At 40.8% G+C, this 15,413-nt stretch overlaps 1 protein-coding gene across 1 annotated transcript in view; it reads right to left on the bottom strand.

Annotated features, from left to right (window-relative positions):
- Positions 1-1,320: 1,320 nt before the first annotated feature.
- NRTN (neurturin) overlaps positions 1,321-15,413 on the bottom strand; it is a 148,827-nt gene continuing 134,734 nt past the window's right edge. Inside the window, exon 3 of the mRNA XM_088448884.1 lies at positions 1,321-2,523. Within this exon, the coding sequence (XP_088305010.1) occupies positions 2,090-2,523 (434 nt within the window). The 3' untranslated portion in view covers positions 1,321-2,089. The remainder of the gene's footprint in view (positions 2,524-15,413) is intronic.

The raw sequence follows: 15,413 nt of genomic DNA, 5'->3' as shown, positions 1-15,413 counted from the left end.
GAGTTGCTCTACACTGGCAATAATAACAGCATTGTCAATGTGTGGATATAAATAAATCTCTGACTTATGTATAGAAAAGTGTTCCCCTGAATAATAAAATTAGGGCCTGGTCATTTGTTTTTGATATAGAAAGATACAGTAGTTTAGGTCCTTACTGAGGCAAGGATGTGTGATTCTTCTATTCATCCGGTCATATTAGTTTTTCTAACTTTAGAACTTTATCAAAGTCAAAAGCCAGCTTTATCTGGGATAGACAATAAACTTAAGACCTCATTTTAACATCATGAATGTAGGCATAAAAATTATGCTGCAAATTGTAATTGTTTAGTCACCGTATCTTAAGGGGATGTAGTTATGAGACCGGCGGCATCTCAATACAGACATAGGATAAGTCCAACTCAAAACACAGCTGTCTTTCTATGTCATATACCTGATAGTTGTAAATGCAGAAAGTCACATTCTATGTACAAAAAGTCCTATTCATACACAATAACATATTAAGTGTCTTATAAACAAACGAGAATAGTACCTTGCCATTGTTATTAATGAATATGAAAGTCAGATTTTCCATATGACATGTAATTAGATGACTGCAATGTGACAAAATATAGATGCAATGTTAATGAATGAAGTACAGACGGGGTGTCCATATGCAAGGAGCCATTCAGGAGCATCTACAGAGAACTGCTGGTATCATCATCACCATATATATTTACTCCAGGCCTCTAGTACCTACAAACAAAAGCATATCCATGGATGTATCCAAGTCCAAATGGATCGACATCCAGGTGACGTGCTACACTTACATGTGCATCCCTTACTGTACTCAATGTGAGCTTGTCAGCCCCTCTTCCACCTCTCCAGGCATAAGGGGTACCAAGTGTTAGATATTCTTAAATCAAAATAAAGGATACATTTGCAAATCAGTATATTTGGGTCCAACTGTAAATGAGGCCCATTTTGTATGTGTAAAGTTGATGCTCTATTTAAAAAATAAAACATAACTAACTTTCTCATGATGCAACAAGATCATTTTTAGTGATTATATTAATTTATCTATTTAGTCCAGTCATTAGTTATTGAGGAAGGGTCTATGGGGCAAAGTAGTTGCTCCATTTTTATCCACAAAATATTTTCCATTAATTGTCACTTTTTTTAATAGAAAAAAAGAGCAACATGATTGTTTTTGAATGATATCTCTTCTAGGAAGTGGAAAGCAAATACACATTATTTCGCCATGACTTTATGTAAAGATAAAATAATGGGTCATATTTCTGCTATTTCATAACAAGACTCCGAACTTTTGTCAAAGGTCTTTATAATACTCATAGATATTACCAATATGGGAATAACATCATCCTATACTTATAGGCATTCACTGACATTTACAGGCAAAATGTACATGTATATAATTAAATAATGCTGATACTCTGTGGTCTTTATGTATTCAGGCTAATTGCAGTTGTATGAGATAATACACATATGTAACAAGTCTAAGTCATCCCAAGTTGAAGGCGAGAGAGCTCTGAGTTTGGCACAGATAATCAGTGACTGCTTACTGTGGTGCTGAAAGGCCCCCACTTCCGTTTGGATGGAAAGTGATAACAATATACAAGACTTATTTTGTGAATCTTCTTTTGCTTAATGAAAATGTGTCTGGCCTTTGAACGTAGAGAAGAGCTGATAAACATTTTCCCTGAACTGCATATCAGTTTATCACCGTACATTGGTTGTAAAATGCACATGCAAAACAATTATGTAGAAAACTGTATTTCTCTGCATCTTCTCGGTCCTGCCAGTAGTCTACAAATGTGTATTCCTTCATGAAAGGCCAAAGGGACAATAGTACTTGAAGGTGGTAGAGACCCTCCAATTCCCCAATTCCATAAGGTTTCTTCAATCCCTTGAAACCATCTTCTTTGCTCTAAAAGAGTCCAATCTCCATATAAACAATTAAGTGAGGTAGAAATGAACAACCTTGTGAACTCCTGTTTCCACAGGATGAAGTGTAACAGTAGGGAGCGGACGTGTTTTCTCTGGTGGAAAACAACTTATTCCTTTTTTGGTGGGGTTTATTTCCTAGTAATTGTCAGACACAGCCACAGTCCTTAGCTGAGACCTCTTTGATTGTGTGGTAATGGTTTTTGGAGTCCAGGAAAGAGATATCCTCATCGTACTCTAGAGGCCTGCAGCAAGGCCTTGCTCTCAATTTCTCTTTTTTTAGTTTCTTTTTGCCCCGTATGCTCTGTAATGAGAGGTCGTAGTTGCGTACAGCAGCTTCGCATGTACCACTGCAATAGCGGAACAGAACTGTTTCGTCGGATATGTATCCCAGACCCAGCTCGCTGACTCTCACTTCCAGCTCCTTTATGGTGCATGGCTGTTTGCGCACACGGGCTCTCTTCATTCTGGCTCCGTTTCTTGGGTCGTCCCCAGAGTGTATGGACTGGCTGTACCTTTCTACAAGAGTAGATACTAGCTCTCGGATCTCTCCTTGAGTGTAACTTTCGAAAAGGGCAGTATCTAAAAAGGAAAGAAAAATAGGAACAATTTAAAAAAAATTTGAAAAATATGTTTTATACTTGTTGAGTAAATCCTGTAATTACTGGCACTATACAAATAAATGATTATTATAATAATTATGTCAGACACAACCCACTTATACAACACTTATAGTGGGTGAGGTGTAAACATTCTAGTGGGTGATGCCAAATCTTCAGAAAACTATATATGCACAGCATTGTGAGAGCCATAACTAGGCTGAAAGGACTAATACTAATAAACACTAACAATACAGGAATAACTAAACCAACATTAGTTTCTATATTGTTTAGAAACCAAATACATTATTTATTATACTGTTTCTTACAGTTTTGAAACATTTATGATTGCAAAATAACTTCCATCCATCCTTTACGGGAAACATTCTTTGGCTGGTATGCAATACATAAAATGTTCTAAGAAAATCTAATCTTCACTATTCACTAGTCACTACTATTAAATTACTCAGATGCCTCTCAAATCACTTAGATGCCTCTCATTCAGGATAATAACTTATTATGATTTTCCTTGCTGTGAGCTCCAAGGCGCACACACTATTTTTATGTATAATGATAAGTGTTCTGTTGAAGTCTATGCTTATAATTCTTATCTGACGTCTCTGGGGCTGATCCTGTCAGAAGGATCTCTGTTCACGGACACAAATGGCGAGGTTCTGCAAACAGCGCATATGCAGATGTAAATGTATGCATTTTTGTGTCTTCTTCCTATTCTAAGTGGTACGTAACTTGCCCATTATGTCTTTCTGTGAAATTGGCTGTTTCTGGGTGGCAGCTGGGCAGCAACAATGCAAGCACGTGGTAACGCTGTCTTGTGTGAGTGTATCAAAAGCCCTGGGTCGTGTGTACTGGAAAGGGAAGCCTGTTTCTAATGGATCTCTTACATCTAGCATAGGACTGGTACAAGTGCCAGTACTATGAATGAAGGTTGCAGTGGCTGGCATAAAAACAATGGGCGGCCCGTGTTCCCGCTTGCACACACACATACCCCAGTTTTAGCACTACAGTTTCCCGCATTAGCATAAGGTAGTAAAACAGGCTTCCGCAGCTGCCCGCAACTACAGCCACTCTGCGTGTGACTCATCAGCCCCTCTATCTCTAAATGAAAGCTAGAACGTTTGCTGTCTGTTCCATCTAATCATATTAGACACAATGCAGGCTTTCTGGATGTAAGTAGCGCTGCACCCAAATCAAAACCTGAGTACTATATATTATATTATTAATACTGTAGCTGTTTTCTACGATCCCAATGTGCTCTGGAGGCCTGCAGAGTGGGAACCACAAGACATATATAAAAGAAGGGACAAATAAATGTAAACATGAAAACAAAGGATTGGGAAAGTCCTGCATATGAGAGAGCTTACAATCTATTGGAATAGGGCACAGCTGAGACAAGAGGAGTGAGTGTAGCTTAGAGCTGAGATAAGAACAGCTGTGAGGGAGTACCACTAATATACAGTAGGTGGCACTGTGATGGAGTGTATGGGTTTGAGATGTATTTATGGGTGGTATTGTTGATAATTGTGTAGGTAAAGATACATAGTTTTAATTGGCTTCTGGAGGATATAAGGAGCTAGTGAAGTTGTTGAGCAAGATCAGTCTTTCTGTGACATGTTGGATTCATTGAAGCAGAAACAGATAGGTGAGAAGAATACCAGATTGGAGGAGACTGCAGTAGTCAAAATAGGAGTTAATGACAGAATGGATAAGAATTTGGTTGCATCTTGGGTAAGATGTGACAAGACTGGAAAGTTACTGGATGTGAGGAACCAAGGCAGCAGACTGGAAGACTGAGTACTCTTTTGTTGTTGTTGACAGAAAGAGTTAGGTGTTAATAATAATAATAATAATAATAATAATAATAATAATAATAATAATTATTATTATTATTATTATTAATAAAATGTTCACCTACTTTTGTATAAAGTAGTGCTATTCATTATAAAGGTAACGCAGGATATAGCATGAATATCTCCTGCTTACCTTTTAGCCCCTAAATGTCCTGCTGTCCCCATACACTGGTATGAGGACCTAAACTGAACGAGCTCCGAAAATATAATATTTTCAGAGCTTGACTGTAGGAACATTCGCCATTTTCAGATGGCATTTTTACCTGCACCCCACTGTGAAGAGGTATCCATTTGGAGCCCTCCGCCAATGCTCAGCTCTTTCCAACAAAAGTTGTGCATGTGTGAACCCAAGTTCACACATACGCAGTAGCACTGCCAAGTCGAGTCAAACTCTGCAGAGCTAAGTTTCACTGCTTCCTCGCATGGAAAGCTGATCTTCAGGTCAGCTATCTCCACACTGGAGCAATGTTGAATTGCCCCGGTGCTCACGGTAAGGTGAATACTTACTTAATTTTCGTGGGATTCACTTTCCCCAATAATTAACATAATGAATAGGCCACAAAATGAGTGAACTAGTTCACCAAAATGAGAGATGTACAGTAAGAAAAGCAAAGGGCCAAGATAGAGCTTTGTAAAAAGCTCAGGTTATAGTTGGAGTTGAGAGAAGAATGTGCCAGAGGAAGAGGATGCTGTAGGAGCTGTTAGATAGGTAGGAAGTGAGCCAAGAAAGAACTGTGCTGAGAGCACAAAGCAGTGAAGATAGAGGAGAGTGCTATAGTCAGCATCTAAAGGTGCATCTACAGTAGCTCTAAAAGAGTAGCATATGAGCCAAGCAGAACATCAAGTGTAAAATATGCATATTTATGTCCTATGATAGTGTAGAATAGATATAGTGCAGAGATTTTGTATGACAGTGTTATTAGCAGTGATTGCAGATGGCAGGTATATGGTGGTATGCTAAGCTACTACTTCTCCTATTGCTTTGATTGTAAAACTATTAAATTCCATTCACTTGCATTTTCCATGTCGTCCCTCTAAAATTCCACTTCAACCACTGATTATTAGTAAATCCTAGTCGCAATAATCTATTAGTACATAATATAATAATATAATGAAGTGTAATATACAAGAGAGATTATTATATTTTAAATAATAATAATTATTATCATATATTTATATGGCACTAAAAGTGTTCCGCAGCGCCTTACAAAGTGCATAAAAAAATAAGTGACCAGTGACTTACAGTACAATACAATAGAATACAGTACAATACAATACAGTTCAGGACAAGGACATGGATAATATACATTGCTACATAAGCGACTAGGATAGAGAGCAACAACATAAGCAACCAAGTGTTAGGTGCCCTAGTGGGGAGTAAGGAGTAGATGGAAATAAAGTAAAGCGAAGCACAAGAGGGTAGAGGACCCTGGTTGTAAGAGCTTACATTCTAAAGGGGAGGGGCAGACAAACAGGCATGACAGATGTGGTAGACAGGGAGGAAGGAGCATGCAGCAGCAGGTTTACAATGAGATCTGGAAGGCTTTGATGAAGTAGTGGGTCTTGAGAGCCCATTTGAAGGATTGTAGAGAGGTGGAGAGTCTGATGGGGGAAGGGTGAGAGTTCCTAAAGGTGGGAAACAGCACATGCAAAATCTTGGAGTGGAAGGAAGTAGTCAGTTGGCATGAGAGGCCACATGCATTTGTTGAACAAAGAGGGCAGCCAGGAGAGTAAAGGGAGATGAGGTCAGAGATGTAAATGGGAGAGAAATGGGAGATGGCTTTGTAAGGGAGTGCAAGAACCTTGAATTTATTTCTGAAGGGGAAGGGGAGTCAGTGGAGGGCTTGTAAAAGAAGGGAAGTGGATGTAGAATGTTTGTAGAGGAAGATGAGTCAAGCAGCAGCATTGAGGACAGACTGGAGAGGAGAGAGATGGGAGTTGGGGAGACCAGATAGGAGGAGGTTACAGTAGTCAAATCTGGGTGAGAGAGGGTCTAATCTTGGAAATATTTTTGAGATGGAAACGACAGGTCTGCGAGAGGTGCTGAATATGTGGTATGAAGGAGAGGGAGGAGTCCAGGATAACTCCAAGACAGCAAAGTTTGGGGCTAGAGGAGATAGTTGTGCCATCAATTGATAAAGAAATAGTGGGAAGTGAGGTTATGTGGGAGGGTGGGAAGATGATCATCTCAGTCTTAGACATATTAAGTTTAAGAAATCGCTGAGACATCCAGGAAGAGATAGCAGAGAGACAGTTGGAGATACAAGTGAGGAGAGAGGGGGAGAGGTCAGGGGAGGAAAGGTAGATCTGAGTATCATCAGCATAGAGATGATATTGGAGGTCAAAGGAGCTGATGAGTTCACCTAGAGAGGACATATAGAGGGAGAATAGGAGAGGTCCAAGAGAAAAACCTTGGGGAACACCTACTGTAAGAGGATGTGGGAGGGGAAGAAGAGTCATGAGAGGAGACAGGGAAGGATCGGTCAGAGAGGTAGGAAGACAGCCAGGAGAGGGCAGTGTGGATTTGCAGAATGAGAGGGTGGTCCACAGTGTCGAAAGCAGCAGAGAGGTCGAGTAAAATGAGCAGATGGTAGTGGCCCTTGGATTTGGCAGCAAGGAGGTCATTGCTGACTTTTGTGATGGCAGTTTCAGTGGAATGAAGAGAATGGAAGCCAGACTGAGAAGGGTCAAGGAGGGAGTGAGAGGAAAGAAAGGCGGTAAGGCGGTTTTAAAAAATATGTACGCTCAAGGAGTTTGGAGGCAAAAGGGAGGAGAGAAATTGGTAGTTGGAGAGAGTGTTAGGATCAAGGGTAGGTTTTTTAAGAATGGGGGAGACAAGGGCATGTTTGGAAGCAGAAGGGACAGTGCCAGATGAGAGGGAGAGATTGAGGAGGTGGGCAAGATGGGAACAGGCACAAGGAGAGAGGTAGCGGAGGAGATGGGAAGGAATAGGGTCAAAAGGGAGGTGAAAGGGTGGTAGGACTGGATGAGGGTCATGACTTCCTCGCCAGATACAGGGGAGAAGGATATCAGAGTTGGTAAAATGGATGGGGAGGGGTGATCCGGGAAAGGAGGGGGTGGAGTGCTGGGGGACTGGCGGGATATGATGTCCTTATGTATGGAATAAATTTTAGATGTAAAGTAGGTAGCAAAGTCAAGGGCAGAAAGTGAGGAGGAGGTGAGGAGGGGGTGCTCAGAGGAGGAAATTGTAGGTGTAAAGAGGTGCTGGGGTCTTGAGTACTAGGAGGAGATGAGATTCTTGAAATACGACTGTTAAGAGAGAGAAAGGGCAGCACTGTAGGATGAGAGCATACATTTGAAATGGAGAAAGTCTGCCTTAACGTGTGATCGCCTCCACTGTCGCTCGGTAGTTCATGAACACTTTTGCAGGTATCTGGTACATTTGGAATGCCAGGGTTGTGGTGTGGATCTGCGAGGGTGAGTAGTGGTCACCAGAGCATAAGAGTCAAGGGCAGAAATAATGGAGGCATTGTATAGGGTAATGGCTTGTTCAGGGCAGGAGAGAGAGAATAGGGGACAGAAGTGAGTCAAGCAGGGAGGAAAAAGAAATGGTGTTTATAGCCTCAATGTTACAATTAGAGATGGTGGCCTTAGGAGATAGAGGAGGGGAAGGAGAGAGGGATAAGTTAAAGAGAGAAGATGATCGACAGAGAAGGGAAATGGGGAATTGGAGTAATCAGACATTTCACATCCGTGAGTGAAGACAGATCAAGTGAATGCCCACTCACATGGGAGTTTGGGGAGGTCCTTTGGCAGATAGCAAATGAAGATGTGAGGGCAAAGTGTTTGGAGGCAGAGGATTCTGTGGGGATATCAATTGTAATTTTGAAGTCACCTACTGTAGGATAATGGAGGGAAAGTCTGAGGAGAGAGAGTGAGGGAGCCAGGAAGCAAAGCTGTCGAGCAATTTGGAGGGAGGGCCAGGGAGGGGAAATGACAGCTACTCAAAGGTGTACTAGTTGGTAGAGGCGTACAGCATGAACCTCAAATGTAGAGACTGTAAGGGATGGTTCAGAGGGTACGAGTTAGTAGGAGTAAACGGGGGATAGAAGGACCCCAACACCACCACCATGGCAACCCCCGGATCGAGGGGTGTGGCTCCCAGAGGAGAGAAGTGCAGGAGAAGTGGTGCCAGAGGGTGAAATATAATCATGTATGGTGTCCATCTAACGCAGGTGTAATGGATACCATATACTTGTATGCCCCCTTGTGTCAGTTGCCTACAGCAGGATCCCTGCAATGTCCTGTCAGCCCACCTGGCCCCATTCTCTCACCTGGGCTTGACTGTCAAATTGAGATTGAGAGAATGTCCGGTGCTCAGATAGGTCTTTAGTGAACAGTGTTACACTACAGAGCGTATGCTAATCACCTCTGCCAGAGTGCCCCTGCATCAGCTCCCTCACAGTGCTCCTGTCATCACCTATATGTTAAGTGTAGGGCTGCCCCATACTCAAATAACCCCCATCCTGTTGAAGGATGGGGTCCCAAGCCAGGTATCCCTATCTCGCCATCGCGGAGCTTACTGTACACATTCAATCTCACAGAAAGGAAACAAGAAGAGAAACAATGGTCAGCAGAGACAACTAGAGCAGACAATTGGCTGACTGCACTGGGAGCACCCTGGGTGCATACAGCCATTTGTCAATTAAGTAATACATGTAGACTACATGGCTGCAAATTTTTATAATATAGCCCCTGATGATAATACTATCAGTTGGTGGTGTCAATAAACAGTCCGTTAATCAGAAGAGGAGGAATGGGGGATGCAGGAAAAAGAGACATAGGAGGAAGATATGGAGATGGGGAAGAGAGAGATGGAAGGAAGAGGGGGCGAAAGAAGAGGGAGATAGAAGTATAGAGGAAGACAGTGGAGAGAGTTGGGAAGGTGGGGAAAGAGAGACTAAAAATAGCAACACAGAAAATGACAGGTACAAAATACTAGTTGTTAATAAAAAGCACAAGCCACATTTTCAATAAAAACTGTATTAAACACAAATACAAATTAAATTAAATAACTGCTGTTTTCCCCTTTAAAGTACAATGGAAATGCAGTATTCAAAATGGAAATGTCAATTATATAATGCACAAATGCTAGATGGCTGCAAATTTATATAAAATAGTCCTTGGTGATTTACCAATACTATCTGTTAAAGCTGTCAATCAGATGTGGCCAGATTGTGCAGCTAGTAGTCATCAGTATCACTGTGTATTGATGCAGCAGCTCTGACAAGAGATATGCTTCAGAAAAGACGCGTCAATGGATATGTAACAATATTTTCACAATTATGTGAAAACAACCTTACTACCCTCAAAGCTGGTGCTACCATTGTTGTCTTTTACTTGCCTACTTTTGAAAAAGCATTTGCTCTGTCGTACACTGCTGTGTGCTGGGCTGCTGTGGGTTTAGGGAGGCTGCACAATGTGCGAGGGGAGTGATTGCACTGAGCGTCTTAATGTGCCTTACTCTGCCTCTTAATGTGGGGAGCGTCTTAATGTGCCTTACTCTGCCTCTTAATGTGGGGAGCGTCTTAATGTGCCTTACTCTGCCTCTTAATGTGGGGAGCATCTTAATGTGCCTTACTCTGCCTCTTAATGTGGGGAGCGTCTTAATGTGCCTTACTCTGCCTCTTAATGTGGGGAGCATCTTAATGTGCCTTACTCTGCCTCTTAATGTGGGGAGCGTCTTAATGTGCCTTACTCTGCCTCTTAATGTGGGGAGCGTCTTAATGTGCCTTACTCTGCCTCTTAATGTGGGGATGCGGTTAAAATCCCAATGGAGGAAATTCCGTCAGTCAGAATGCCGACATGCCGAAATCCTGACACTAGTCAGAATACCGACTCCGGCATCCCGACCACCAGAATTCTGAAGGTAAGTACTTGGGTTAGGGTTAGGGGTTAGGGTTAGGCTCTAAGGTGGGAGGGTTAGGTTTAGGGGGCTGGGAGGGGGAGTTTAGGTTTAGGCACTAGGGTTAGATAGCTGTGTGATAGGTCCATGATTTGCAGAAAATGAATTTATATTTGTTGGGCAAGATATTTAAAAAGTATAGAGTAGGCATTGCTTTTCTAAGTGTGAGTCTATGTCTAGCCTGTAATAAGGAGCTGCTTAGGCAAAGGTGTCCACCCTTAGGTAATAGTATACTGTAATTAAATAAAATGCCAAGCACTAACAATAAACTGTGTGTTTGTGAATGGTGGATGTACACTGTGTGTTAATACGTTAGTTTAAATGTAACAAGATACAGTATGAATGAGTGGGCCAAGATTTTTTTTACTCTCCCTTTCCCTTCCCTGTTCGATCACAAGAGCCCAATTGTATCAATTTATTTTTGTTAACGATATTTGTCATACTCGTTTGTACTGTGTTACATTTATATAAACACATTAATACACAGTATCCACCATTCACATACATACACACACACACACACACACACACTGACACACACACACACACACACACACACACACACACACACACACACACACACACACACACACACACACACACACACACACACACACACACACACAGTTTATTGTTCAGCGCTGGGCATTTTGATCAATTAAGATATTTAAAAAAGTTGACCTGGTTGGAAATGGTGCCTATATATGAAGGTGGCCCTGAGTCTGATTGGTGCAGCAAAGCTTTAAGCCTTGAGAGTTGCTGAAACAGCACTTTACATGTTTTAAGTAAGCTCAGCCTCTTGCAATATGTATATGCAAATATGCAAGTAAGGGTATAAGATTGGCAAACAAATCGATTTTAAAGAAATTAATTGAAAATATTTGTTCCATGTCACCTTACTGTGAAACGCTATAGGAAACAATATCAATAAGGGCCAGATATCAGTATCGTGTTTTAGGAGGCAAATCTGGAAAATAATAAATGAATTAATAAAAGGGTGACCACATTATATAAACTTAACTATACTGCTGTTTCCATTCACTATGACTCATGTTATTATTCCATATGGCCTTAGTACCGTATACCTCTTCAAATATGATTATTCTAATAATTTCTTATATGTTTCAAAAGACTCTTTTTTGCTGCCTCACATAACCTGCCGTAACATACTCTATCTTATAACATTATTATCCCCCAATAACTTCACGCTGTACCTTTTTCTATTGCTCAATGTAATATGTCCTCATAATTCTTGTTATTGCTCTGTTTAGCATTTCCCTCGTCTTTTGGTATCAACATAACACCTCTATATGCAGATCCCACAAATATTTCATGCCAGTGTCATGAAAAATGATGAATTTATTATGAAGAAAATATGCAGATCCACTGCATAAAAATTATTAGCTTTCATTTATTACTCCCAGGTGTAAAATGAAATTGGATTGTAAAGTGACATCTGGGAGTAAAACCTTTGCAAAAAGAGCTGCGTGAAGTGTTTAACCCTATTGTTACTTTTTGTTGGTGCATTTTATATGTATATAAAAGATGAAACATTTTTAAAAGTAAACCTTTTGTGGGCACCGATGTCTGAGAAGGGGTTAAGGGTCTGTATATCAATGAAAAGGGTATGAAATCTTGATCAAAGGAATACTGTTTCCTGCAATGCAGGAGAACATTCCCAAGAACTTTAAATTAAAACCACCAGGTAGGGCCTGGGGAACAGATACATATAGATCAAGAGGTTGACTGTATGGAGGAGGCTCAATGTAATTTGATGTGGCTCTTTACTACCTAACTTAATGGTACACTTTAATCACAGCGCAACTAGTTCCTGCACCTTAAATATGGTTGTCTAACACTTGCCTGCTCTCGGGAAACAACTCTATAAACTAGAATTCTAAAGATGGAAAATCTGTTTTGGACGCTGTACAAAACTGTACCAGGTCGCATCACACACTGACCTCTTATCAGTTCAGTACAACCATTAAAATAATATTTTCAGCTTTATTCCTACAATTCTGCTCAGTCTAGCCTCATTTATGTCTTAAAGGAATCTTGCTAAGTGGAAATGGCTGTGTTCCCTTTGCCGAATTTCATCTCCACCTCTTTATCTCATTAAAATGATCCTGTTAAAGGAAATGTGCACTACTCCTGAGAGCATCAGTACCCTTGCTCTGTAATTTGCCTGTGCAATCTTCTGCTCATCTGCAAGCACTGTATTCTAATACCAAATACATGTCATATCTCCCAACATTAGAGCTCTCAACAGCAGGACAAGGGACGTGATTGCAATGAAATGGGGAGGTTGGTACACCACCTGTGGACATTGTTTTATTTTTAAATATCCATTGTGCTGCAACACAATCCCACTAACACACACACAAATCAGGAGGAGCATCCTCATCGCCGAACAATCATCTTAAATCGGATTATCCAATAAAAAAGGGAATGGTTGGGAGGATTTCCATATGTTTGAAACTAGTCTGATTTGACAGTCTTTCAATGGAAATATATGGGTTCCACAGGAACAAAGCTGATTTTGCACTGTGCAACAGAAGTACAAGAGTCTGTAGCCTCTTGTATATGACCTCCAGTTACTAAAGTTTATGCCACATTTAAATTACATAGATAGCAAAATATGATCACTGCAGAACCAATAATGGTACATGGACAGCACTTAGACACAGAATTCTTGTATATTGCTTGGACACCAATATTGATAGCACTAATGAATACTACATAGAAACCACTAAGCCAGAGCTCTACTGCAGTTTACATAAACATAACTTAGACACAGCTACTGAATATTACATAGACACCAATTACTGTAGGTACAGCACTGCTGCATTTTACATAGGCACCATTTCGGCACAGCCCTACTGCTTATTGCATGGCCAACAAAAAGTCACAGCATTACTGCATATGTCCACCATTTAGGCATAGTACTAATGCATATTATATGGCAACCAGTTAGACACAGTACTATTGTATAGTTACAGTCCCATGTTTGAACCATACTGGTGCAAAAACAAGAAAAAAATCGCACCCATTTTGATATCCACAAATTCCAAACCTTCTCCTATTGATATGTTTTTTGGGAATGCAAGTATTGTCTTAATGTCACTGTAGTAAGTGTTGTTAGGCTAATTTAGTACTCAAAATTTTACACAAAGAAAAAATTGCTGTCATGATGCACTAGTGAGATAAACATAGAATATAACTTTTATTCTTTATTAATTAATATACTTTATATTACTATGACTAGTGTTAAAAAAAAATAATAATAAAGTAAAACTGAACAAAATAAAGAGTGCAAGAAAATAAAGCATATTCAAATAATTAATGTTGTAATATTGTTGTCTCTTCATTCCTTTATTGTAACAATATACTCTATATACAGTAAAGGAATAAAGTTAACATCACGCTAATGTTACATATCTTGTTAGAACTGTAAGGTTGTCAAAATATATCTAAAGTTAGTTACATAAAATGTTTTAGGTTTACCTCACTAATTAACTTCTTGTTTTTTCTTTGTGCACTCTACCATGTTTTACAGACTTTTTAATATAATTTTTATGTACCAGGAAATGTTTATTTTTTCACTTATTCCCAAATGCACAGCATAATTCCTTAAATGTTGCTAGTTAGGCATAATTACTACCATCAATTCATTCTTACTCTCTAGGCTTTAATGTTAACATCAATTTAAAAGTATTATTTAGAGTACAAGGGGGAGGAGGATTCAAATAAGTGTAAGGATGCACATTGTGGGTGATAACAGGAATGAAAACCTTGCTTGTTTTTTCCTGCATCCCTACAGTAACTCTATTATCACTTTCAGACATGGTACGCAGTGCAATGCTCCAAAGGTGAAAAAGGCTCAGCTGCAAAGTATCCATGCAATATATTTTAAAATGTTTACAACTTTGCAACTGTACACTAATGGGCTGATAGGGTTATGACTGAGCAGCGCTACCATTAGGCAGATTTAGGCAGCTGTCTCTTAGACATCCCTCTTCTACATTCACTGTCATCAGCAATGGCCATGGCTCTATAAGCTGCAGCCTCCGCTATGCGTCCCACTCCCAACAGTCTGACCCTACAAAATCACTCACTGATGGTCTCTGCTGGAGCCTGTGACTCATCTCTCCGGGCTGGCACTGGCAGTCACATGACACGTCTGCTGTGTGGTGCATGCGATGCACCCTCTTTGAAGATAGGGTTGTACCAAGATCCCCTTCAGATAATGGACCCAAGAAATGACGTCAAGTGAGGGTAGAAGAATAGGGGTGTGGCCTCGTGGACAGGGGCATGGCCAAGGGGGCAGGGGCATGGCCTGTGTCCCAAACCCCCATGGTCCCCTGCTTATTTCTTGGGGAGGTGGGGGGCGGAGGTGTGGACTGCACTGTGTGCAGTGCCAGCTCCCTCACAGTGTCAGGAGCCAAGTGCTGCACCTAATGCTACAGTGCATCACCCTGCTCCTGTCACTGAAGGGGAGTCTGCACCTTGGTGTCACCCTTCGGCTGGTGATACTCGGGTGTTGCCCTTCTGCTCCACGGGAGGTTTCTGTCCTCCCTGAGCTCGCCTTAGGATACCTGCGTTACGGTTTGACAGGTGTACCGCCCCAGTCAAACTCCCCACCTGCCACTGTCCCCGGAGCAGGAGTGCCCCTTTGTGAAGCCACTGATCTAGCTGCAACCTTGGAGACAGTATCAGAGCTGGGAACTGCATGAGTGACTTCCATCCCCAGTGTGCCCCTTAAATCTTTAATGGTGCACACTTTTGCCAGGTAATGTTTAAGTTATTTAGCACAAAACCAAATGAGAATAAATGTGATCATATGGTTTTTTAGTAGTGTGGACTTATTGAGTGCTTGCAGATACAGGTCATGGTTGTTGGCTGGCCCACTGGATATTCTTGATTGGCAAATAGAGATCCAGTTGATCACTGCATTATGGTATTTAATTTTACTTTTAATTGTGTGTTTGACCCGCATAAGATCTAAGTGTAATATACTGTACTGTATTTATTATTCAGTTGTGTACATTCTTTTATAATGTGTAAATTCTTTTATGATGT

Source organism: Taudactylus pleione, unplaced genomic scaffold (assembly GCF_031769625.1).
Source record: "Taudactylus pleione unplaced genomic scaffold, aTauple2 ptg000471l, whole genome shotgun sequence".
Taxonomy (NCBI): Eukaryota; Metazoa; Chordata; class Amphibia; order Anura; family Myobatrachidae; genus Taudactylus; species Taudactylus pleione.
Note: the sequence above shows the minus strand (reverse complement) of the source record. Positions and strands in the feature narration are given on the sequence as shown.